A 24,714-nucleotide genomic window follows, 5' to 3' on the forward strand; every position below is an offset into this window, starting at 1 on the left:
TGTGATGGCAGAGGGGAGGAGCCATGTATTGGGGGAGAGAGAGAGAGAGAGGAATAAGCGTAAGGGTATGTCGAGAGAAGAAAATTTAAACAAATAATATAATACAAAAATATAAAGATATATAATACATAAATATAAAATATCTATAGAATACAAATATATATAATAACAATATGTAAGCATATAATAAGTAAGGATATTAAATAAATATATATAATAGATCTATACTAATATATTATATGTTATAAATATGATAATTCATATAAATATAATATAAACATATAATTAATTAATAAAAATATATAAAAGTAAAAATTAAAAATATATATAATAATGTAATATTAATATAATTATATACAAATATAGTAAATCTATATACATATATTATATATAATAATAATATTATATTAATACAATTATATACAGACACATTCACACACACATACATACATGCACACACTATCACACACGTGCATGTGGAGGAGATGTGTGTGTGTGTGCGCGAGAGAGAGAGAGAGAGAGTTTCTATGTGTGTGAGAAGACAGATGCATATGTACGCGTATGTGTGTGAGAGAGGGTTGTGTGTGCACGTGTCAGAGAATACATGTGTGAAAAACATACACAGATATGAGTCTATGTGAGAGAGTCATCCATAAAAACATGCGCACACTGTGTATACAAATACACACATACACATGCATAGACACATACACACAACACAGTCACACGCACATACATATGTATGCAAGCAATGCTGCAGCTGTGTTTACACAGAACAAAGTTACAAACCCAAGGCGCACATATTAACAGGTAAAACATGAGCCAATTTTTCTAGCCATAGGCTCTGCGTTTAGAAAGCAAAGAGAGAGAAGATGGGGCTTTGCGGTGAGAATAGACAGCATGGCGATTTTGCTGCAGAATTCATGTCTTCGGTACCCCAGGGGTCTTTCCTGGGCCTGAAGGGGGACCCCTCCATCATCGCCCACCAGAGCTCGGGCCGCAAATGGTTCAAACAGTGGTACGATCTCTTGCTGCGTTCATCTGTAGCAGTATCTGTTGGATGTTTTGAAAGTCCTCTCATCTCTAGGGTTTCTAGTTTTATGTCGATGATTTTGTTTGCCTCTCTAGTTTGATCATTTTTAGCATTTTTCTTGATTTTAGGGTTGTCTGGCATATATATATCTGTTTGAATTTATCAGGGTTTTCTCTTGGGTCCATTATTTGGCTCAGGTTTTTGATCCTGTTTAGGAGTTTCACCTGAAGAAAACAACATTGTTCCTTACATGTACCTGTGCTCAATCTCCTGTAGATTAAGAAAACAACATTGTCTTTTATATGTACACGTTCCAATCAACCCTTACAAATTGATCCATGCCATAGTTTGTCTAACTGACCTGAAGCAATGGTGTCGCCAGGATTGGTATGAGGGGAGTGTACCACGTAATGCTTTGGAAAGTTAACATGGCATTTTCACAATGAAATCTATGTGTGTAACTATGCATAGGCGTATGCGTATGAAATTACGTACGCAAGGGAAAAGGCCGCTGTAGATGACAGAATATGCTGATATGCAGACTTTAACAACTCTAAGAAATGGTTCACAATTGGCTCATGCCACTGCACATTGAAGGCCATTATTTCACACGCATCCAAACACACTCTTTTTTTCATGGCTTATTTAGCAACCTTTCAACTACTTATTAGCCCATGTGTCTCTCATGGCATGATGATTGGTGTATCGATCTGCGTTGATTTTTGAAATTGCTGTATTCATACATTTGAACAGGAGCTGTATTCATTACATATCTCTGTGTTGATAACATGCTATTTAGCATGATTTAAAGTTTCAAACCAAACTTTTGCTTGATCAAATGGGAGTTTTACCTGCCTGGTTTCTGCGGTGTATGCAGGGTGCCTTATGATACTGTTTTGAATCCAGGGAAATGCCTGCTGTTAAAGTGGGTCAATGGTGAGCTCGTTCTTACCGTTTCTATATGTTTTCTACTTGCCTTCAACTGTCTTAAAGGCTGTGATACTTAAAAGTTTATGCATTTGTATCATTGCCCCGTTTACACATGGGCAAAGCATGCATTTGTGCTTTCCTAGCTTTCTATTGTCACTGTTTGTGAGGATGGTGTGGATGTGGTTGGGACATAGATCCTGGCATTTGCCCTCTTCCAGATGGATTGGTATTTTAAGTGGCAGTTGATATGACCCGGTAATGGCCAATGGATTGTAGAGGCCTGTTCATTGCATGACCAGTTCACAATGGCCTCAAGTTGCATTTCTTTCTTTAAAGGGGTCTTTTTGCCATTTGGAGAATTCTGGGAGCTCTGTCGAGACTCCCTTGTGTAGCGGCTGGAAACAGCCATTTGGCCCTATGGAACGTGGAAACGCTGTTTCCCCTTCCCTGTTGTTCCCATTCCCCCATTCCCATTTTTATATTTTCACGATTGTGTATAAATTGTTTACATCATGCTGTTCCATACCTATTCTGTTTTCCTACCCTGTCCGTTTCCGATTCTGTAATAAGTTCCCATTCCCCGATCCTTGCAACTATGCCCCCTTGGCGTGGGTTTGGATACACTATTGACCAATGGGCTGTGACTTTGCTGAGGAATTTGAAACTTCGTTCCATTTTGGGTAGGCGGCAACAGTGATGAAGTTGGTGGCATTTTGATGGTGGGTGCAGCCCACTTTAGAGAGCCACAAAGGCACCTAACAAGGGTGCAATAGAGCTGGTACAGCCAGTATGACTCTCCATTCAGCCGGTACAGTCTCCATTCAGCTGGTACAGTCTCCCATTCAGCCGGCACAGCAAGTATATGGGCTGGTATAGCAGGTACAACGGCCCGTACAGCAAATACAAGGGCTGGAACATCAGGTACAGTGGCTGGAACAGTAGGTACAATGGCTGGTACAGTAGGTACAGCCCTCAAATCAGCAAGTACATGGGCTGGTACAGTAGGTACAATGGCTGGTACAGTAGGTACAGCCCTCAAATCAGCAAGTACATGGGCTGGTACAGTAGGTACAATGGTTGGTACACCAAGTACAATGGTTGGAACAGCAGGTACAGTGGCTAGTACTGTAGGTACAGAGGCTATAGAAATAGAGAAACCTTCTGTTGATGGGAGTGAAGGAGTGTAGGGACTCTCCACAAGTAGTAGTTGACGAGAATGCGGGCAACCTGTTGGAGGTAGCAATTCTCGCAACAACGCCTGGGTTGTCGCATGACTGGATGTGGTGGATTATCCGATATGCAAGAGCATGGGAAGTCGAAGAGCCATATATATCACACACACACACACACACAGTGAAGTAGGCGTGAGCAAGAGAGTGTAGGCACAATAACTGATGATGATTGAGTGTACCACAATGCTAGTACAAATTAATAAGTGAGAGTGACCCAAGGGCCAAAGTACAAAAGTCACTTCACACACACTCCCAAAAGTGAGATAGAGTATGTTCCTGTGCACAGGCGAAAAAACCTGAGGGAAAAAGTGGCCGGCTTATCCTAGAGTGTTCGCACACTACTGCCCATGATATAGATGTCACAACACTACCTATGACACAGATGTCTACAAACCCGACTATGGAGGTTATGCTGAGGGCGCATATTTTTTTTAAGGCTTACTCTTTACTTAAACGTCTTGTGCTGGCCTCTTCCACTGTATAGAAACATGCATAAGGTTATTCTGCGGGAAATGTTCAGAAACCATGCTGTTAAACATGCTGATGGCCCTAAAGGTATTGTTTAGTTGTGTATATCATGAGTAAGAGGCTCTAATGTTGGGCTAAATTGTTCTGGGTAATGCCTGTAATCGATACTCTGTATTATCAATTTATCAGATGATATGTTGAAGTCCCTGAAAGACAAGTATCCAGAGGTGGAAAACGAACCTGAGGAAGAGTACGAGGTTCTTTACCTGTGTAATTTCGAAGGCTGTGGAAAGGCTTTCACAGATCAGGGTGCCCTCCGGAAACACATGAATGTGCATGGAGAGAAGCAGTTCATCTGCCACTATGAAGGGTGTGGAAAGGTGAGGTCATCGTTAAGTGCAACTGCGATGGCTACACCCTGATGCTTACTAATGGCAATGCTAACAATAACATGCTCACTGTTTCAGAGATTTATGGATAGCTCGAAGTTGAAAAGGCACTTTTTGATTCATACAGGAGAGAGGCCTTTTGTCTGCCCTGTTGATGGGTGTGGTAAGGTACATTTCAATTGATCTCTTTTGGGGCTTGATATTTTGAAGACCATGAGCACATTTATTTCTGTCAGGAGTGGCTTATGGGTCGTATTTCACAGGCCTTTTCATTGGATTTCAACCTGCGCTCCCACATGCGTACGCATACACAAGAGAATTATCATGTATGCCCATTTGAAGATTGTGGGAAGCGTTATGCCCATGAATACAAGCTACGTGCACATCTTCGAACATGTCATGAAAAGGTACTATTTTGTACAAGGCTTCACTACAAAATGTTGCTCTGAACTAGTTGGTGAACTGGAGCTACTGTTTTGCAAATGCTATAGGCCACAGATACAGCAAAGCTTAAGCACTTGGGTACATACTTATTAATCTTTTTTTTTTTTTTGGGAAAAAGTAGTCGCGTTAGAAGCCTTTGGTCTAAATGATGTGAACTTTGTGGGACTCCATTAGCAAACAAATTTTTGGTGCAGAGGTAATCCCAGCACTCACCATCACATGTAATGATGGAAGAGCTTGCAAATCAGCCATAGGCCTGTGGTTGCAGGAAAAACAGCATTTGTGAGGGAGCTATGCTACATTACAAAGATTTGAAAACTGAAGTTCAAGATCAGGCCTCAAGAGTTTGTGGGAAAAGAAAGCCTTTGATGTGTATGAGAGGCCAAAACAGGAGCTTTCTTCCCATGTTTCACAAACAATACAACATGCATGGACACAGGATTAATGGATCGGCATGATACTATAGGTGTGAGAATTCATGGTCAAGGAGGGGTGGAGAAGCTCCAGAAGAGATGAGTTGAAGGTAGTGGTAAGTTACATCAAAGGTGATATGGTCTTCATAAGCTGGGGGGAGATCAAACCTGACTTTCTTCAATGTGAGTAGGCAAGGCAACTAGCAGCACGGAGGCGTACTCCTCATATGCGGTTTATGCCATAAAGCATGATGCCTTAATTGAGGAATCCAAGTTCAGGCAACTCTTCATTTATGATTGATGATCTCGTGACAGAGCTTTATCCTTCATGCCTAGAGGGTGACAGTATTGAAGCTGATCACTTAAGTGGGCCATTTTTATCCATTGAACGGGGTCATAATACATGACCCAATGCACAATTAATATCATGCCTTAGACCGTCATGGCCTGTGACAGATGGTCTACAACAGTGTGGTGTGCATTTTGGAATCTGGATTTAGGCTAGACTAGGCATATATTTAAGGTCCTTTAGTGTGTGCATTTGTGGGCTTCTTTCTTGCAATCAACCATTGACTCACTGATTGGCTGTTTTTCTTCCATGCCAGCCCTCTGTGGTGCTTGAGAGCAATCTCGAAAAATCTAGCATAGACATGGACACGGGACTTACATGTTCGATGTATCTTATTGAAAATGTTTTTTAAAAGAATTTTCATCATCTAATATTTATATGTGAGTGGCATTTACAGGTTGCTGATGGGCTCCTTGTCTGCAGGTTCTACCTCCCGAGGTGAAACTTGCTCCTCCTCCTCCTCTCCCCGCTTCATTCGAAAAGGAGATCAGAATACAAAAGTCGGCAGCTGCAGCCTCCGCCTCAGCCAATCTAGAGCGGCCATTTGCATGCCATCATGAAGGTTGTGACAAGCGGTACATACATGAATACAAATTGAACCTTCATCTTCGCAAAGAGCATGCCAATGACAATCATGCAGAAGTTGCACAAACGGGGCGGCATGCTGATGCAGAAGATGACATGGACGAGGGTAGTGAAAGGGAGCTCACAAAGGCTGGGGTTTTTCGAGGCTCTGGCCGAGGAAAACTACGACTCATTCCAAAGGCACCCACACCAAAAACTGCAAAGAGGAAATGGCCCAATGTGGCGCCTGTAGATCTGAACATGAAGGTGCAGGGGGGTCCTCGTCCGGGGAGGCGTAAAGAGGTTGCAAGAAAAGGCCCTCATGCAGACAGTGAGGAGACAGAAGAGGAAGATCCCGAAGACACAGAGGATGAAAACATAGGAAGAATGATGCATGTGAGAACGACATACGAAGATGATGAAGAAACAGAAGATGACATGGAGTAGCGAGCTGGTGGGTTGATAGTGCAATGGCGACTCTGGATGCACCCGCGGATGAGGCCGATGAGATAGGGGCAGCACCAGATATGATGGAGTTAGCACTAAGTACGCTTAGCTCCGTAGTGGTAGATGGAGAGGAGTTTCTCATCTTGCAAGACTTAGAAAAAATGTTTAAAGTAAAGCAAGATGAGTGCTTGTCTCTCCTTCCATTGAGCTAGATTGTCCACTTAATGATAGGAACACTAGATATGCTCGAGTTAGCACTAAATATGCTTAGCTCTGTAGTGGTAGATAGAGTGGAGTTTCTCTTCTTACAGGACTTAGAAAAAATGTTTGAAGTAAAGTCCCTCCTTGCCATCGGGCTAGATTGTCCACTTGACAATAGATTCTCTCAATACATGACGGAGTAACTTGTACCAATTGATGGTATGGTATTAGAGAGTGTCCAATTTGTTCAAGGGCAAATACAAGAAGCTGAATCTGTAAACTGTCTAGAAGAATTTACAAAAAAATACACTTATGTGTTTTATAACTTGCTGTGAGAAACATGGTGCATTCTAGTTCAATTTTGCACATGGTAAATTAATAAAATATATTTCAAACTTACATATTTCAAAATGTGTTCCAAAACAAAAATCCATGACTATACAAGCTTAAAATGAGACAAGACAAAAAAAAAACTTGAGATTTCTATTGATAAAAATTGATTTTTATAAGAATAACGCTTTTATAATAATAAAATTCCTTTATGCATCTTTCTATGCATAGAAATTAAATTTAATAAGAATAACACTTTTGTAATAACAAAAATTTTGTTATGCATAAAAATTAAATTTAATAAGAATAACATTTTTTTAATTAAAAAAAAAATTTTATGCATCTTTTTATGCATAAAAATTAAATTTAATAAGAATAACTCTTTTGTAATATAAAAATTTTTTTTATACATTTTTTAATGCATAAAAATTAAATTTAATAAGAATAATACTTTTGTAATAAAAATATTTCTTTTATGCATCTTTCTATGCATAAAAATCAAATTTAACAAGAACACTTTTGTAATAAAAAAAATCTTTTATGCATCTTTCTATCCATAAAATGAAATTTAATAAGAATAACACTTTTGTAATAAAAAAATTTTCTTTATGCATCTTTCTATGCATAAAAATCAAATTACTTTCAAATAAAATTGAATGAGATATAAGGCATAAATCAATTGAATGTTTCTATAATCGCACGGTGTGCCTCTCATGTGCCCTCTCTTTCTGGAGCCTTTGTTGCAGGGTTTCTTTTTTCCGTTTCTCCCTTTTGGCCCAGCCTTGAAAGTCTTCAATCATCTTATCTTTGTTCTGTATCTCTGCAGTATGTGCTTTCCTCATGGCCTCCACATGATCTCGTCTTTTGCTGAGCTCGATCCTAGATGCTTTTAGCTCTTCTACATGCATTTTTCGTGTGGCATCTAGATGATCATGTTTGTTCTTTAGATCGGCATGGGTTGTTGTCTGAGCAACATTTAGCGCATTGACCGTCATTTTACCTCCTCTTCCTCTTGTGTTCTTGGCAGGGGTTGTGGACTCTATTTTCTTATTGAGGGCTTTTATTGTCAACCCATCCTGTCTTTGTTTCTCCTTGTATTCTGCCACTAGACCATCCAACTCTTCGATCTGGGCTCTAGAGCGGCCTCATCACCTGCCCTTTCTTCTAGCTTTTTTGTGGCTACCCAGGCATGCTCTTGCAGCTCATCATCGGGGATTATATCCATTGATGATCCTTCGTACAATACCAGCTCCTTTCCCTTGCCCTCAGGCTGCTCTTGCGTCCTCTTCCCATCACCTTTCTGCAAAGTAAACTTTTTCTTCCATGTCTTGAGTTTCATTTTTAGTTGCTCATTCTGTGCTTGCAACTCCTTTTCTTTGCTGGTGCGTGCCTCGCTGTGTCCTGCCTCCTTGTCCCCTTGGCTATTTGCAATAGTTTCCAGGGCTCTTATAAGGTTGGTTACTGTTAGCTTTCTTGTGTCCGAATTTCTAGATCATCCGAATTCTTATCCTGCCCCCTGGAAGGGAGCCATCTGCCTACAGGTGGGTGTGGGGGCTTGCATTGCCGCCTGTTAGCTTCTTCAAGTATTCACCCCACACCTCCTTTAGGTCTTCCATTGTGTGGATTTCCCATTGTTCCATTTTCTCTGCTTCCAGTTCGTAGATTTTCAAAAACCCTCAACGTCCAAAGCTGCCAGTCTGCCTTCCACCTTGACAAGCTCTACTTTGTCTTTATCCGCCTTGGCATGCACCTCTCTTATAATCTTGATATGTTCTTCTCTGATTAAGAGGATTTGGCCCTTAGCCCGAGCTTAGCTTTCCTTGGCCATGTCTATCTCTTCTTTTAGCTGTCTGTTTACCTCTTCATTCCTTGCCAACACCCCTTTTTTTTTTCCCATTTCTCTTTTTGTCTCTTGATTCTCTTTATGGAGCCCAAGCAGCTGTCTTTGCATCCCATATTATTCATTTACATCCTGATTCACATGACATCACATCTCATCCATTCATTCACATCTATCTGATTCACATCACATCTCATCACATCTATGCACCTCACATCCATCCATCCATTTCATTCACATCCATCTCATTCACATCACATCTCATTTATTTCATAGCATTTAAACATAGAATTTAAGAGAATTCTAATTTTGATATAAAGATTCTTTACGCATCTATTTATGCATAAAAATCAACTTCAATGGGAATAACACTTTTATAAAAATCCTTTTATACATCTATTTATGCATAAATTCAAATTTAAGAAAAATAACACTTTTGAAATAAAAATAAATCCTTTATGCATCTCTCTATGCAAAAAATCAATTTTAATGAAAATAACACTTCTGAAATAAAAATAAATCCTTATGCATCTCTCTATGCAAAAAATCAATTTTAATGAAAGTAACACTTCTGAAATAAAAATAAATCCTTTATGTATCTCTCTATGCAAAAAATCAATTTTAATGAAAGTAACACTTCTGAAATAAAAATAAATCCTTTATGCATCTCTCTATGCAAAAAATCAATTTTAATAAAAGTAACACTTCTAAAATAAAAAAATATCCTTTATGCATCTCTCTATGCATAAAATCAATTTTAATGAAAGTAACACTTCTGAAATAAAAATAAATTCTTTATGCATCTCTCTATGCATAAAATCAATTTTAATGAAAGTAACACTTCTGAAATAAAAATAATTTCCATTATGCATCTTTCTATGTATAGAAATTAAATTCAATAATTAATATCAGTAATATCCATGCATATTTATAAGTGAATATGTACATGGAGTAAATTAGAATATTTCTTTTAGAATGCACAAACGGTAAGAATTACTCTTATGGAGTAACATAAAAATAAACTTTCTTTTTCACAAAAGTCTAGAAAATTTTACCATAACCTCCTTTGTATGGCTGACCATTTCTCATTTTTATCATTCTATTTTTCACTCATATTAATCCCAATCAGATGTCTAGGATTTTAATCTACTTAATTTTTAATTTTCAAGAGAGTAAACAATAAGAAAAGTTTAAATAATCTTTTTGTTAATCATTCTAGGATAAAGAAAGGCTGAATTGTAAAGAAGAGAAGGGGTGGCCTTTTCATCAAGGCATAGCATTCGAATTTACTTCAATCATTTATAAAACAAGAAAAATAAAGAAAACCATAGATTTAAATTTAAAAAGCAAGAAAAATTTAGCTTACATGGAGTTGTAAGCTTTTCTTTGGCTTGAGGGATTGAGAATTCTACTCTTGTTTGAAGCAAGAGTGCCCACCAATTACTTTGGAGAGGATTAAGCCAAAAACAATTGAATTATCAAGAAATTCAATGTTAAATGGCTCAGGACAGGAGAGCAGAGTAACAGTGCATAAACATAATTAAGCTTTTATAAAGGGGAAGGCTTCTATTTATAGGAAAAAGTGAGCCTCTAACCAAGCAAACTGATTCTAGAATTTTTCAGATGAGTTTGGTCAATTTTTACCCATTTTTAGGTCAGTTTAGCTTACTTTTTGGATCTAGTTGAAACATGAGAGAGGAGAGATGAAAATATCTCATTATTTTTAAGTTTAAAACTCCTCCACACATGTGAAATAGGCGCCTCCTTCATGAGGGGAGATCCCCACACTGAGGTGTCAAAAATGCATCATTTCCTCTAAATATCTCTTAATTTTTAACTAATAAACCTTGTACTCAGTCAACTCTTCATCTTATGTAAGCATTTACTCATTTTTTGGGGTTTTTTTTAATTCTTCAATTTATCTCCTCCCTACATTTGGATTAATCTTATTGGTTCATAGGAACCTTAATTGGAGCATAAATCAAAAATTTCTGAAAATCTGGACCCTTAGACCAAGGTCCTTTTTACCTATCAATTAATTCCAATTCTACATTGGAAAGTTCTTTTTGAATTTCTGTTTCAGGGGAAACCATTTTAGACACTAGGAGGATTTTTATATCCAAAAATATCTCAATTTTGAATTACCTCCCTCTAGACATTTTCTCTCTCCAGGCCAAAATAGATAGAAACAAGATCTGTTATTATTCTGAAAAGGAGATTGATTACAAGGGGAGAAACTGGACATCTTGAGGGGCTGGGGAGGAATCTTACATCCTACCCCACTTAAAAAATGCGAGATGTACTCATCTCGTAGGTGGAGTATGATCTCTTTCATCATCATCTTCTTCTTCAATCACTTCTAGCGTTACTGCCCTTGGAAGTGGACGGTCGATTTGGGAACATCTCTCTTTGACTTCCCCTATTCTGAGGCGGAGGTCTTGCATTACTTGGGATTGAAACTGCGGGTTGGTTAGAGGGTCTACCTCTGGGATTTCCTTGATTTTGGCGGAAAGAAACCTGATTACTCCATGAAGGAAGGAGCTGGAGTCTGGAATCTTGATCCCTGATTCCCCTGCCTCGAAAACTTTGATCCAAAAGGAGTCGGGCAATCCATACTGTGATGTCCAAATCCTTGACAGTTATAGAATTTCACTCCCTTGTTCAAGGGTGGAACTTCTGAAGTTGAATTCCAGGGGATTGAGCTTCGGGAAAAGGACATTTCTTCCATTCTAGAACTTCCCATATCCTGGGCTTGACCCTGATATCTTTTAGGCGGTGGAAGGTTGGAATCACCTTTTGGAATAAAAAACCTTTTGAAAGGTGATGGTGTTGGCTTCAGTGGGACTTTGACATCAAAGGCCTTGGCAAAATCCTTTGCCATCCGCACTGTTTCAGCCATGGAAACTGGGTTGGCATTCTTCACTAGGATATTCAAAGGTTATGGGAATACATATGAAATGGATGTGATTTAAATAATTCTTATTGATGAGGAACAATGTGGAAAGATTAGAGTTTGTTATAGAAACTGTATTTATGACCTATTTTTTAAATGACTGTTTTATGTCAAGAATGCTGGGGAAGCATTTTGACTGTCTTGTGAATGAGGTTGTGGAGACCTAATCTGATAAAGATGCAACAGCTGACGGAGAGTCAGTGGAGGATGTCTCACGTAGCAAAGTCGGCCAGGGTCTTGACCAGCCTCGGTTCGATTAAAATGGTGAGCTTCCAGTACGGTGGATAAGGGACCAAGGAAGCGGCCTATGAGTGAAGCGCTAGGTCACCTGCGAAGGATCCTAGAGGGTGCTAACCATACAGTGCTCGGGCTCTGGGTTGCCGAAGACCCAAACCAAGCAAACTGATTATAGAATTTTCGAGATCAGTTTGGTTAATTTTTTACCATTTTTGGGTCAGTTCAGCTTACTTTTTGGATCTAGATTTGAAGCAGGAGAGAGGAGAGATGAAAATATCTTATTTTATTGATTAAACATTGGGGGTAATGATGAGAAAAAGGCACCTACTTCATGATGGGAGATCCCCACACTGAGGTGTCAAAATTCAGTTTTTTAATTCTTTTCTTTGTTCGGCATTTACAACACTGGTAGGTTTGGTACTTGGCACCAACATATCTTGGCCATAGATTCTAGAGCTAGACTACAGCGACTAGTCCACGTCTACCCACTCCACTTAGCATGTTCAAATTATGAACCGCATGTACATAGTACCTTAGTACCTATGTTGTGTTTTCCTTATCTTTTGAGAGAGCCCTCTTTTTGTTTTTAAGAAGAAGAAGAATAATTTTCAGCCTCTAACCTTGTGTGTTCTGTGTGTGTGTGTGTGCTTGCAATATCTTAAGGGCTGAAAACGCGCTTCAGTCCCATGTGTGTAGACCTTTGTTTTCCAATTCGCAGGCGTCACAGGCATTGTGGGGGTAGGTTTTGATTCTCTGCAGAATTCTATTTTTGGTACTAGAGACAGGTGATTGGTTGTGCAAACACTTTGTGTACTACAAAGAGGTCTTATAGTTGCAATTGGGTGTATGTATTCAAATTGGGGTCATTGATTGTGACTTTTTGGGTGCAATGTAGTACCAGTGCAGAGAATACAACATTTGCGCAGGTTAAACAAGAATGTTTTTTTTTGGTGAGGTGGTGGTGTAAACAAGATGTCCAATGATGGAATTAACCAGATTGGTGTAAAGAAGCTTGACAAAAACAACTTCCATGCTTCGAGGTTTAGATTGAGAAATTTTGTTATGGTGGTAAAAGGCTATTGGGACTACATTGAAGGTGAACATGAGGAGGTAATAGAGATACCGATATTAATCCAACTGTTGCATATGTAAAAGAATACAAAAATTGGAATCCGATAACTTTGGATTTTGTATGTTGAATTTACACCAAAAAGTATATTGAAAAGAAAATTCCCAAAGTAATGGGATTTTTCCAAACTCCCTAATATGGTCTTCAATGCAAAATTTCCTATCATGCTATATATCATTGGAAAGCTATTGAAACAAAGAATCTTGATGTATAATCTGCCACAAATTATGATTTGATTTGCAAAACATTTTCACATGCCCATTTTCTCTAACACTCCTTGTATTCAACACTCCGAGAATGAGAGGATTTAGGTTACATTTGACTTTTATATGTGACTTGGCCGTTCACACATGGATGCCCACACATGGCCGGCCGATCCTAATCATTATCCTGATGAAATTTGAGGTGCACCTCTCATCGGCGACACCCAATCCCCTTACCCTTTACATGTGGTGCCGACAAGCCCAGCCCATGACTCAGAATACGTAAAATAATTATATGACGTAAAAAGTAATACGTCTCAATGTCCGCCATAGGTTAATATGCCCTTCTTCCTTATGTAGATTTCGTCCTCGGAAGCTATGGTATGGTGACAAATTTCATGTCCACATCAGAAGGGAGCTCGTTGGAAAAAGTTAACCCATGACAATATAGCTTGCACTAACATGTTCAACAATGTAGCACCTGTACACATACTAAAAATCCTACTAGCAATAAAAATTAAAAAAGATGATGAGAAGGAGCACATATCAAAATAAGAGAATGAAGTATGACTATGTTGTTACTACAGGCCATGAGCATGGATTTTTTATGGATTGATATGAGTGACCCTATCCTGGACCCAGATTGTCTAGATTAGTACTATCAAGGGCATCTAAGTATTCCTCCTTTCCCACTCACAATATTTTTATGCACCATTAGGGGAGCAATGTTGTGGGGCCACCTTTGTGGACCTATTCTGCCTAAAGTTTCATCTTGTTGCACCATGTCTTAGTTGTGAACGTTGCATGTTGTCTGCAACTTCCTAATTATGCTAGCATTGTAGAACTTATTTTAGGTGCTGTGGGACAAGACTCTTGCAGTCCATCTTGCAGTCCATGGTGGTAGGAGAGACCCCACAACGACATGATGACATGAGTGTAGCTTACTCAATGGGAGGACCCTATCAAGTAAGGAATGCACAGGAAGAGCTTGTAGAGCAGGGGAGGAGGGAAAGAGCTTATACACTTACACCGTCATTCTATGAAATAATGTTATTGATTCCTCGTCCCTTCTAGAGCATGGTGGGTCATTTTTTTGACAGCTTAGCTAGCGGTAACTACTTAGCTCACTTGCTTGTAGTACCCATGCCATATCACAGTGAGGATGCACTTAACCCGTTGCCTTGTACACTAGAGGAGGCATATATATTAGAATCAAACTGTGAGGATGATGCGCTTAGTGACACTGAGTCTGAGCCAGCGTATGAGTTATGGCTATTTTTGATGACGACCTATTGCACTAATTTTTGAAGTTTTTTTATGCTTCATAGGAAGCAGGGAAGTTCTCAACATTACAAGTACAATTTGACAAGATCGACTTCCCAACCATACAATTACCAAGTGTATTCTAAACCCATCCTCAACTAATGCTATTGTTTTCAATTTCATTCTTTTTAACAATTCTCCGTTCAATGGTTGTTTGAGTGCTTGGTTGCATCATTCTCTCTGGTCTATCACTTTTCTAGTTATTATTTGGATAACCATTCAGGATTTGGTCCTAGTTCAATTCTTTACTACGATCGACTTTAAAGTATGCCAAGTACTCCACCTTCCTTAGTGTGCCCTCTTTAGTTAGAATAAAGCCTTTGAGGTGAATTGTAAAAGTGAAAGTAGTTCAAACAAAAAAAAATCAAAATTTTTAAAAACAAGACAAAAAGAAAAAGAAAGCCCAAGAAGATATCCATCGCCGTGTGCGATCTAGGTAGGGCTTTTGGGGAGCCTTGGGCCCTTAGCCTTGATCTCCATGGGATAGGACCTTGTGGCTAAAAACCTACCAATAAAGGGCTTAAAAAAAAACCATCGTTGTAGAGGTACTTAGCGGTTCTTAGATACTCTTGTATGAGGTCTCTGGGCCATTGCTTGGGTCTCTATAGGGTGGTGCCCTGCTTTTGTATTTTTATTTTGTTATTAAATTAAAAACAACCTAAAAAATGAAAGGCAAAAGCTTGCATTTATGAGGCTAGATAATAGCTAGAGATGGTTTCACCAAAGTGATAGTGTGTAGAGACTAGGGTTATAACCCAATGCATGCTCTTTGCTCCATCTTAGTTTAGATCGAATTTGGACCAACCTTAATATTACCCTTGTCTTAACTATAAAATTTTGACCAATCACAACAATATTTCCTCACTGCTTGATTAGGTGTTTGCTTTGTGCTTAAATTTTAATTATTATCCACATGAACACCTTACTGGTTATACCATGTTGCCTTGTAGACCTTATTGTGCTTAAATTTTAATTATTATCCACATGAACACCTTACTGGTTATATCATGTTGCCTTGTAGACCTTACAAGATCTTCGACATTTCCAACACTAACATGTAATTAGCATACAGACTCAACGCATCTTCATGGACATATTCCGATTTTAGGTAGAGTGTGCTATTTGTGGATTATTTGTGGATTAGGTGTTACACAAGCTAGAGTGGTCAAATGAGCCCTAGGACCTATTTTTTTACTTTGGCTGCCCAAGAGTGTAAACCCTAGCAGCCACACATAAGAGGAAAAAATGTAACCTTCACAACTCATTCTTTTATGCTAATTCAATAGAGTACTCTTCTTCTTTATCTACTATCTTATGCTATTGCTTGCTTGCTTGTTTGAGCTCTTATATGTGCTTGCTTGTTTGAGCTCTTATATGTGCTTGCATGTGCTCTTATATGTGCTTGCATGAGCTCTTATATGTGCTTGCATGTGAGACAGTGAGTGTGAGAGTGCTCTTCTTCTCTATCTACTATCTTATGCTATTGCTTGCTTTCTTGTTTGAGGTCTTATGTGTGCTTGCTTGCTCGCATGTGAGAGAGTGTGTTGTGAGAGATTAGGTTATGAGGAGGTTGAGCTTCCATTGAAGTGCGACAACAGAGTGGAGCTTTTGGGTGTGGCTACGTGGCAACATCGTCTCCTACGAGAATCATAGGCAACAAGCTTTCACGGGTGAGCAACACACCCTGAGTATGCATTTATGTGCTAGGTCATAGTAAATTGGTTTCTTGGTTAAGTTGTTTGTGCTCCCGAGTGTGGTTGGGCAAAGCCCCATAACATTGGATTGTATTAGACTTATAAATCAACAAGTGTATAATGGGTCCATTGGGTCTAGTTAGACCCAATGTAAGGTGGCTAACATAGGCTTACCTAGCGTATAATCCCCACGTAGAAACTATATATAGCTGAGAAGCATATCATCAATGAAGTTATGAATAAATGAACAAATATATAACTATGATACTTTTGAAATAATATATTTATATAATTACAAATAATATTTAATTATCTCAGGTTTGGGTTAATATACTATTCTATTAGTATTCTAAATTGTGTACTTCAAAATGGAATTACACCGTGTGAAAAAAGAATATTTTTATACTAGTATTATTGGGTAGCCTTATCCAAATATAAAATCATATACTTAAAAGCAATATATATGACACAAGTGAAGAGAAGAGAGACATCGTTCACCTTGCGTGCTTTTGCTCCTCTCGCTTGCTTGTGTGCTTTGCTCTTCGCTTACTTGTGTGCTTGGCAATGATGGTAGCTCAGGGAAGCTCGTAATTGCGAGACGATGATGAACGTTGAGACTAGCGTGTGCCTCTAATTTTTTTTAAAAACTTGCGTGCTTTGCTTTCTTTAGCGTGCGCTTGCTTTTTTCACTGTGTTGTGTGCTTGTGGTTTTTTTGCATGCCACGTGGCCTGTTGTAATCACTTGCTTTTCTACAAGCAACTTAGTTTTGTTGCCTTCTTCTTGCAACGTGCCTCCAAGGTAGTTGATCTTGACGCTGTGCCCATTGGCTCCCATACCTCCACCCTCTTCATCAGTCTCTCTTGCCAATTGGCCCCTTTTTTTTGCCGCCCTTGCGAGTTCAAATATTATCAAAGAGCACTTCCCATTCAAATATTATCAAAGAGCACTTCCCATTCAAGTTGTCTGAACTCCCCCATCTTTATCCCCACCTTTTGGGGGTAGCTAGGGATTTCACTAGGCTCTCTGAATTTGAGGACACACCAGTGTAACGCGATAGAAGAGGAGAACTGCCTATCTAGATTTCCCTCTTTATCGGATCCTGTCGCCTGCCCCTGCCTCTTGTGTATCCGTAGTTTTGCTGCCGGCTTCTTGCAACGTGCCTCCAAGGTAGTCGATCTTGATGTTGTGCCCATTGGCTCCCATACCTCCACCCCATAATCCTCCTCATCGGTCTCTCGCTAATCACCCCCCTTTTTTGTCGCCCTTGGCAGATCAGATATTATCAAAGAGCACCTCCCATTCAAGCTGCCTGAACTCCCCTAGCCTCGTCCCCACCTTTCGGGGGCAGCCATGGATTTCACTAGGCTCTCTAAATTTGAGGATGCACTAGTGTAACGTCATAGAAAAGTTGGCATTTTTTTGGCCTGCCACGTGGCTTGCTGCGTTGTGTACCTATTGTCACTAAAACACTCACACTGGACACTTTAGATGGCTACCAACTTGCCACGTGGCCTGCTGTAGTCGCTTGCTTTTCTCCAAGGAGCTTAGGCTAGCCAATATTAAATTGTCAAATGTTAATATACTGTATTCGTATGTGTACTTCAAAATGGAAATAAGCACCCAAAACGTTTTTTTTTGTGGTTGAATTAATTAATAACATCGTTTGAAATGTTATGTGATAAGGTTGCACCATAACAATCACAATAATGTAAAAATAGCAACTTTTTTTTTAATGCAAAGAAATTTATATTAAGTATCAAATTAGATACAGCACCCTAAGGTGAACACTGGAGCTTATGGACTTTCCTAAGCAGTAGATCCACAGTAGCTTTAATCTTCCCTCTCTCCCTAGTCCTTGCTAGTACAAGACCTTCTACCACTAGATTCCTTACTCTCCCTATGGAGCTATAGTCACAGCTGGATCCCCTGTGTGGGCAGCAGTCAGCAGAATCCTCAGTGACTGTGGAGTGCTTGACAAGATCAACTGGAAGCAAGCAGTCATTGGATGCAAGGGCAGGATGAACCCTGCCATATATCAAGTGTGGCAAACACTGAGAGGCTTGATACTAAACTTTTTTATTTTAGCAAGAACATTTGCATGGTGGGCGTTGTCTCTATCTCTTACATATTGTTGAGACGTCGTTCTCTCTCTCTTTCCTTCTCTCGCTCGCCTGAGCGCTACAAATGAGGGAAGCTGGTGACGAGTAGAGAGAGGACGAGGAGTTGGACGGGGTGGCCGTGAGGACGAGGAGGGGATATAGGGGGTGATGGCGAGGAGAGAGAGGATGAGGAGATGTAGTGGGCGGCTGTGAGGACAAGGAGGAGGAGTGGATGGAGAAGGCAATGACGAGATGCTGGCCCTCGAGCAAATGACGAAGATGTTTTGCATTGCCTAAGGTTGAGCACCTTAGTATTTGGGCATTAATTAATTAATGGCCAATAAAAAGGTGAATATATATATATACACCAACAATAAAAAATATTATATCGTGTGAAACATATCGTAATTTTCCCAAGCATTATTCTCTCCGTCTCTGTCTCTCTCTCTCCCCCTCTCTCTCTCTCTCTGTCTGACAGCAGCTTCTTCCGAGTACTCATGGAAGAGACGCTTCTGCCATCGCCATCACAACCGCTACCGCTACCGCTACCGCCCGCACCATCATCAGAAGCAGCCAACAATAACACAGATGTGGCGGCGATCGCTGGCGCCCCCGGCGGCCCTCTCTTCACGCCCGGCTTTATCTCTCCCCTCATCTGCGTCAGGAACTTTCAGGGTTCCTGCGTGACTGTGTTGATGGTGAGCATAACATATACATAGACATAGATATGGATGCACACACATCTATATACGCATACATATGCTTAGACACTAATACATAGGCTACACATACAAATCATATATGTGTAGACATCGACACAATCATACATGCGTATATACACCATACCCACATATACACTATATTTAAAAAGATAGTTTAGAAGCACACTGATAGAATGATGGCAAGTGCTCAAAACGAGAATGTATTTGAGTTTTGATGCAAAATAGGAACTAAACCCAATGTGGGCTCAACACAGCAGCCTTCCTTTCATTGGAGTTGCAGCTCATCCAGTTATAAGTTTAGAAGGGATAAAATCAGTTTTAAAGTTAGAGATGTTGGTGTGGCATTGCAGGCTATTCAAGCTGAGCTGAATGATACATCCATACAGGCTGCTGATGACGCTGATCTTTTGTAAGTACAACTTGCTATCCTCTTCTTTTGAAGTGACAGATTTTAAGTGCACTCTGGCTCTGATAGGGAACTGGGCAGCTTTTCTGAGTCGCTGGGCTATTGTTTACTTAGTAGCTTTTTGTGCTTGTACTCCAGGTTGTCATTGCACTGCAAGCATTTGGTGCGTCTACTTTATGGTTGACATTAGTTCTGGCCAACATATAGAGGAATTATGCTTTTATGAACATGAGAGCTTAGTTAGAAGCCTTGGTACAAGTTGAACGAAGTCTGTTCTAGTATGTAGTTTGGGCGGGTGAATTCAACAGCATTTTTGTCATAGGAAACGGTCCTAAGAACTCGCGACTGTTTCCAAGGCTGTGTGAATGGCGCTTGTGTAATCTTTTTTGAATGCTTCTGCAAAGGTTTCTATTGTATACATGTAACATTCTGACTTGTTCATGTCTACGTGTAGGCTTACCCAAATTACAGGTGATGCAAAAATTCCGGAAAATTTAATTGGATCGTTAATAAATATGTTCACTGCATAGCTGATGTCTGGCATGGGTGTTTTTCAGATAGATAAAACTCTGGTCTAGCTTGAGTAAAGTCTTGTGTAGCATTGAAGTGTCTTTGATGGCAATGTTTGATCAGCTTCCGTTGGCATACCAACTGGCTTGCACTTAGCCACGCGTGTGTTCGTAGTTCTGGAGATCCTTAAACGATGGTGCTGAAACTACACTGGCTTGGTGTGAATGTCCTTGGGCACCGTCTCATGAACAATACGCGCGTTAACACTTAAAATGTAATAGCCACAATGCAGAAAACAACTGAAAGATACATCACTACACAAGATAATTTGCAAAAGACAAGCACTGCACAATACACCACCATTGGGGCGCAAATGGGCTGATCTCCCCCTCAATACTGAAGTATATTATTGGAGTATTTTAATTTGTGTACAAGATTCCAAGGGCTTTCTAGCCAGATAGTCCTATGCAAATGCAAATATGAAGACAAGTTACCCAAACAAGAGGGGCGTTGGAGTAGATTGTTGATGCCAGACTCGTCAAATGAGTCAAAGTAACCTGGCCACGAGTCTCGTAGACTTGGAGAGGAGTGAACGTGAAACTGTTGTCACACGAACAGGCGCTCTCGTACTAGAGCCTGGCTCAAACCCTCATAGAGACCGTGGCTCAGTCTCCCTGGTGCAAGTACACAAATAGGTAGATGCACACGAATAGGTACAAGTACACAAACAGGTACTAGTTCGCGGTTTCCAATAGGAGGTACTCAAACAGGTACACGCGGAGCCAGTTCACAGCAAATACACCTGGTACAGTAGAGTTCTCAGTTAGAACATCAGGTATAGTTCAGCATTTAATGTTTGCATTTTGGGGTCCACAGTGCTGGTGGCCGATTGATGTCTAGCCCTTGTAAGCCCTGGCGGACTGCTGTCGATGCTGCAAAAGCCCTAAATCTGGTCCTAAATCTGGCTGCCAACCTGCATTAGGCATGTCCTTGAGCAATGCACATGACAACATGGTTGGCAGGCAGGAGGTGGAGGGGTCCAACCCTTGTGTGCCACATGGCACAGCCAACCTCAAACCAAGGTGGGCACCTCCTTTTGGTGTACACACACACTTAATGTGTGTTTACATGGTCAAAAGGGTGCCCACAGGTTGGGCTGCCCTAACCTGCATCCCTTGGGCCCTAGGCACTAGCTGTTGGGTATTTCGGAGTCTCGTGTGTGTATCCATGTGTGTACTGCCCCCCAAGGGTTGTGTTCGTATGTGTGTGTACCATGTCTCCAAATCACAACCGATTTCCTCCTGTACAGTGCCTGCCTACACGATATCACCATCGTTGCTTCCATCTCCATTCGCATTGTCATTGTTCGCCACCCACTGCTGATGACACACATTGAACGGGTGCCTCTAGTGAGTGCTGAGCACTAGTCACCACACGACGTCCTCAGCTCGTACAGTTGCCGTTGACACCCACTCGTCCACGTGTACCACATCAACTACATTAGCATGTCACCTATACTTGCAAAAATCAAGGTTTTCAAAATTTGGGGCTTTTACAAATTAAGGTAAAAATCATCAAATCGAGGCTTCTGCGAACTTAGGTAGCTGGTTCTGACCATGTACAGAGATTTCTTCTTTCGATTGTGCTCCTCTTGTAGTAGCAAGCCAAACAACTCTTCAAACAAGATTGGTCCTGGGTTCCCCCGCATAGATAGAGTGAGCGATGTGTGGAAGTTCAAGTAAGTTGTTGGCAGTGATGATAGTGTTCTGGAACCAGCTCCTTTTTAGAAATGATCTCATCAATATTGAGCAACTGCTCTTGAAGATCTTGGATCTTTGTAAGATGATCAATCATACTGTCATCATCATTTATGTCCAAGTTCTCAAGTTCCTTCTTAAGATATGCAATCCTGGCCTCATTCTTTGCTTGATACATGGTTTCAAGTACATCCCAAGCTGGCCGTGAGGTCTTGCAAGACCTAATATGTGGTATGATTAATCGCTTTAATGACAAAGCAATCAAAGCCATCGCTTGGGCATCACGAGTATCCCATCTCTTCTGCTTCTGAGAGGGAGGAGTAGGTACTGTAGCTTGTTGAGCACCACAACCATGTGTGTTAGGTGCTATGTTTGCAGGGCGTACATCTTTACCTAATACATAACCTCATAAACCTTTGGCGACAAGAAGGTTTTGGACCATGAAACTCCAGAGGGAGTGGTTACTGCCATCCAATTTGTCCTCTTGGGACAAAACCTCCAATGTATCAGTTGTATTCCCAGTCATAATGTTGAAATCTCTTTGCCAAGAGATATGCAATCACTTGCAACCAAATATGCTGTATAAAGAACACCTATAGGCAAGAACACAATGCACCGGAATGCTATGCTAGGCAATCACAGATTCCTAAGCAAGGCTGTAGTAAATGTTTGGAGTGTCTTGACAATACGAACAATGCAAATCTCTGCACAATCAGTGCTCAAACATCCAATCAAGGCCTGTAGAATGGAAACCCCAATTTTTGGTGCACTAGAGACATAGTTGCCAGGGGTTTTTTGAAACGCGTTTCAAAAACGTTTCTAAAACCTTTCATTCAAATCTGTGACGTTTCAAAAACGTTTCATACAAGAGGGGGGGTTAGAGGTCCCAAAATTTATATATAAGTTTATAATACGAAAAAAATATGTTGCCTAGTTTGCAAAACAATATTAAACATGCATCATTTACACATTAAAACATGTTTACAAGTTAAAACTAAAGATTCAAGGTGACCTAGTTAGTTACCGTGGGCACCCAATTGATCAATTGGCATAAATAAACGGGCAACATTAAGAATCAAGTTATGGATTCCATCGTCAATAATGGCAATTGCCCAAAACTCAAGAAACAATATATAAAGCAGGCAAGAGTGACATAGTCCGTTGAGCACTCAAAGTGATCACAAAAAGTCTGAATCTTGAGCTGATACAAAAAAAGAAAACTGAAGTCTGAAATACACAAAGTAAAGCATGTTGATAGATAGATACATGACAAACTAGAGGAGCTTGATAGCCCCAAAGACTAGAGTCCTCAATTTGGAGTCTGGGCCTCAATATCCTCGATGTTCTCATCAGTAGCCTCCTTGATAAAAAACGCTCAAATTGTATTGATAAGAGGTGGGAGAGAAAGAAATGCGTTTCATTTGAAAGAAACGTTTTTGAAACATTTTGTTTCATAAAAAATGAATGAAACGTGTTTATTTGCAACTATGACCAAAGAGCTGAATGATGTGCCAATTGCACACAAATTTGAAAAGCCCCAAATCTTTGTGTACGTTGTAGCTGCAATTGTGCAATTAAGCATGAATTTTTGTGAAAAGCCCCAAATTTCTACAAAGCTTGCAGCTTTAATTTTTGCAATTAAGCAAAAATTATGTAGTTGCATGCATGAAATTGTCCTCTTTGCCATGAATTATTCAATTAAGCATGAATCTCTAAAAATCCCTAATTTTCACTGAACCCTGCACTTGAAATCTTGCACTATAGTGCTGCCTGCACCTGGAATTTTGCAATGAAGCATGTAACTCACAAAAGCCCCAAAACAAAAATCCAATTTACCTGTTGGAAAGGGGGGCAAGTAGCGGATTGTGACAACCAGCTGACAAAGGTTGTAGATCAGCCGTGGAGCAGAATGGTCAACAGGCGAACAGGTAGGCAATTGAGGTGATAGAAGTCAAGTAAGCAGGAGCCGGTACCTCTTTGAATTACTCCTCAAGTGCCTGGCCCTGCCCAGCTTCTTGTATTTTCCCTTGAACAAATCGGACACTCTCTACTACCGTACCATCAATTGGTACAAGTTTCTCCGTCATATATTGATAGGATCTGTTGGTCAAGTGGACAATCTAGCACCATGGCAAGGAGAGACAAACACTCATCTTTCTTTACTTTAAACATTTTTTCTAAGTCCTGCAAGAAGATAAAATCCTCTCCATCTACCACTATGGAGCTAAGCATACTTAGTGCTGCCCCTATCTCTTTGGCCTCATCCCCGTGGGTGCATCCATAGCCGCCATTGGGAGGGGGGAAGATTTTTGAGGTGCCGGGGATTGGTATGACATCGGCGAACAGCAACTGGCATGAAACCGATCCCGTTAAGTGGGAGAAGACTCCGTTGGACACCCCCACGAGTAATAGCACAACTTAAATATCACAATCAAATGGACAACTCAACTGAAAAACTGAAATGAAATGATGATCAATGGACACCAGCACTGGGGCCGGAACGGGCCGACCCCCCCCTCAATATATAATATATTATTGGGAGTATTTAAGTGATACAATGCTCCATGGGTTCAATGAACTAGATGATGTCCATGAACAATTGAAATGAATACAGTTACCAAACAAGAGACTTGAAGTAGACGTTCGAGGAAGAGCGATCCACTTGAAGAAGTCTAGTCTCTACGGTCCCGTGCTTTCACTGGAATCCGCAGAGAGCGCCCCACTGGTGTTCCAGGACCACGCACAAACAGGCGCTCCCGTACTAACGCCTGGCTCTCCCGATCTTGGCACCCATGGACCGTGGTTCTCCAAAAGCTTCGACTACCCGGCACCGAACGGGTGTTAGTAGCAGTGAATATCCCTGTAAGATTTACACCAAAGACCTTTGCTTGAATCTCCTTGTAAAACAATGAATATGGCCTTCAGTAGTACTAGGCACCCACATATGAAAGGAGAAGTCTCTATTACTGCTATTGCTGCCAGCTTGAGGGATAGAGGATGGATCGCCAGCAGCTGCCCGATAGTATGGGGAGCTAGAGTC

The 24,714-nt window shown here is 40.4% G+C and overlaps 2 protein-coding genes across 3 annotated transcripts in view; both read left to right on the forward strand.

The window, feature by feature from the left end:
• The first annotated feature begins 680 nt into the window (after positions 1-680).
• On the forward strand, positions 681-6,762 carry LOC147619660 (zinc finger transcription factor YY1-like). 2 transcript variants are annotated; one of them, XM_086773346.1, is made up of 7 exons: positions 681-810; positions 919-1,018; positions 1,911-1,969; positions 3,853-4,043; positions 4,131-4,220; positions 4,316-4,459; positions 5,682-6,762. In XM_086773346.1, the coding sequence occupies exons 1-7, from the start codon at positions 696-698 to the stop codon at positions 6,267-6,269; spliced, it is 1,287 nt and encodes a 428-aa protein (XP_086629472.1). In that variant the 5' UTR covers positions 681-695; the 3' UTR covers positions 6,270-6,762. The 2 variants fall into 2 exon arrangements, with proteins under 2 accessions (XP_086629472.1, XP_086629473.1); XM_086773347.1 differs by lacking the exon at positions 681-810 and having other exon boundaries at positions 817-1,018; positions 5,682-6,760.
• Positions 6,763-18,676: 11,914 nt separating this feature from the next.
• SRD2 (snRNA activating complex family protein) overlaps positions 18,677-24,714 on the forward strand; it is a 117,358-nt gene continuing 111,320 nt past the window's right edge. Inside the window, exons 1-2 of the mRNA XM_086773348.1 lie at positions 18,677-18,977; positions 19,352-19,410. Of these exons, the coding sequence (XP_086629474.1) occupies positions 18,777-18,977; positions 19,352-19,410 (260 nt within the window). The 5' untranslated portion in view covers positions 18,677-18,776. The remainder of the gene's footprint in view (positions 18,978-19,351; positions 19,411-24,714) is intronic.

Source organism: Cibotium barometz, chromosome 33 (assembly GCF_041138505.1).
Source record: "Cibotium barometz isolate CiBa-2024 chromosome 33, ASM4113850v1, whole genome shotgun sequence".
NCBI lineage: Eukaryota > Viridiplantae > Streptophyta > Polypodiopsida > Cyatheales > Cibotiaceae > Cibotium > Cibotium barometz.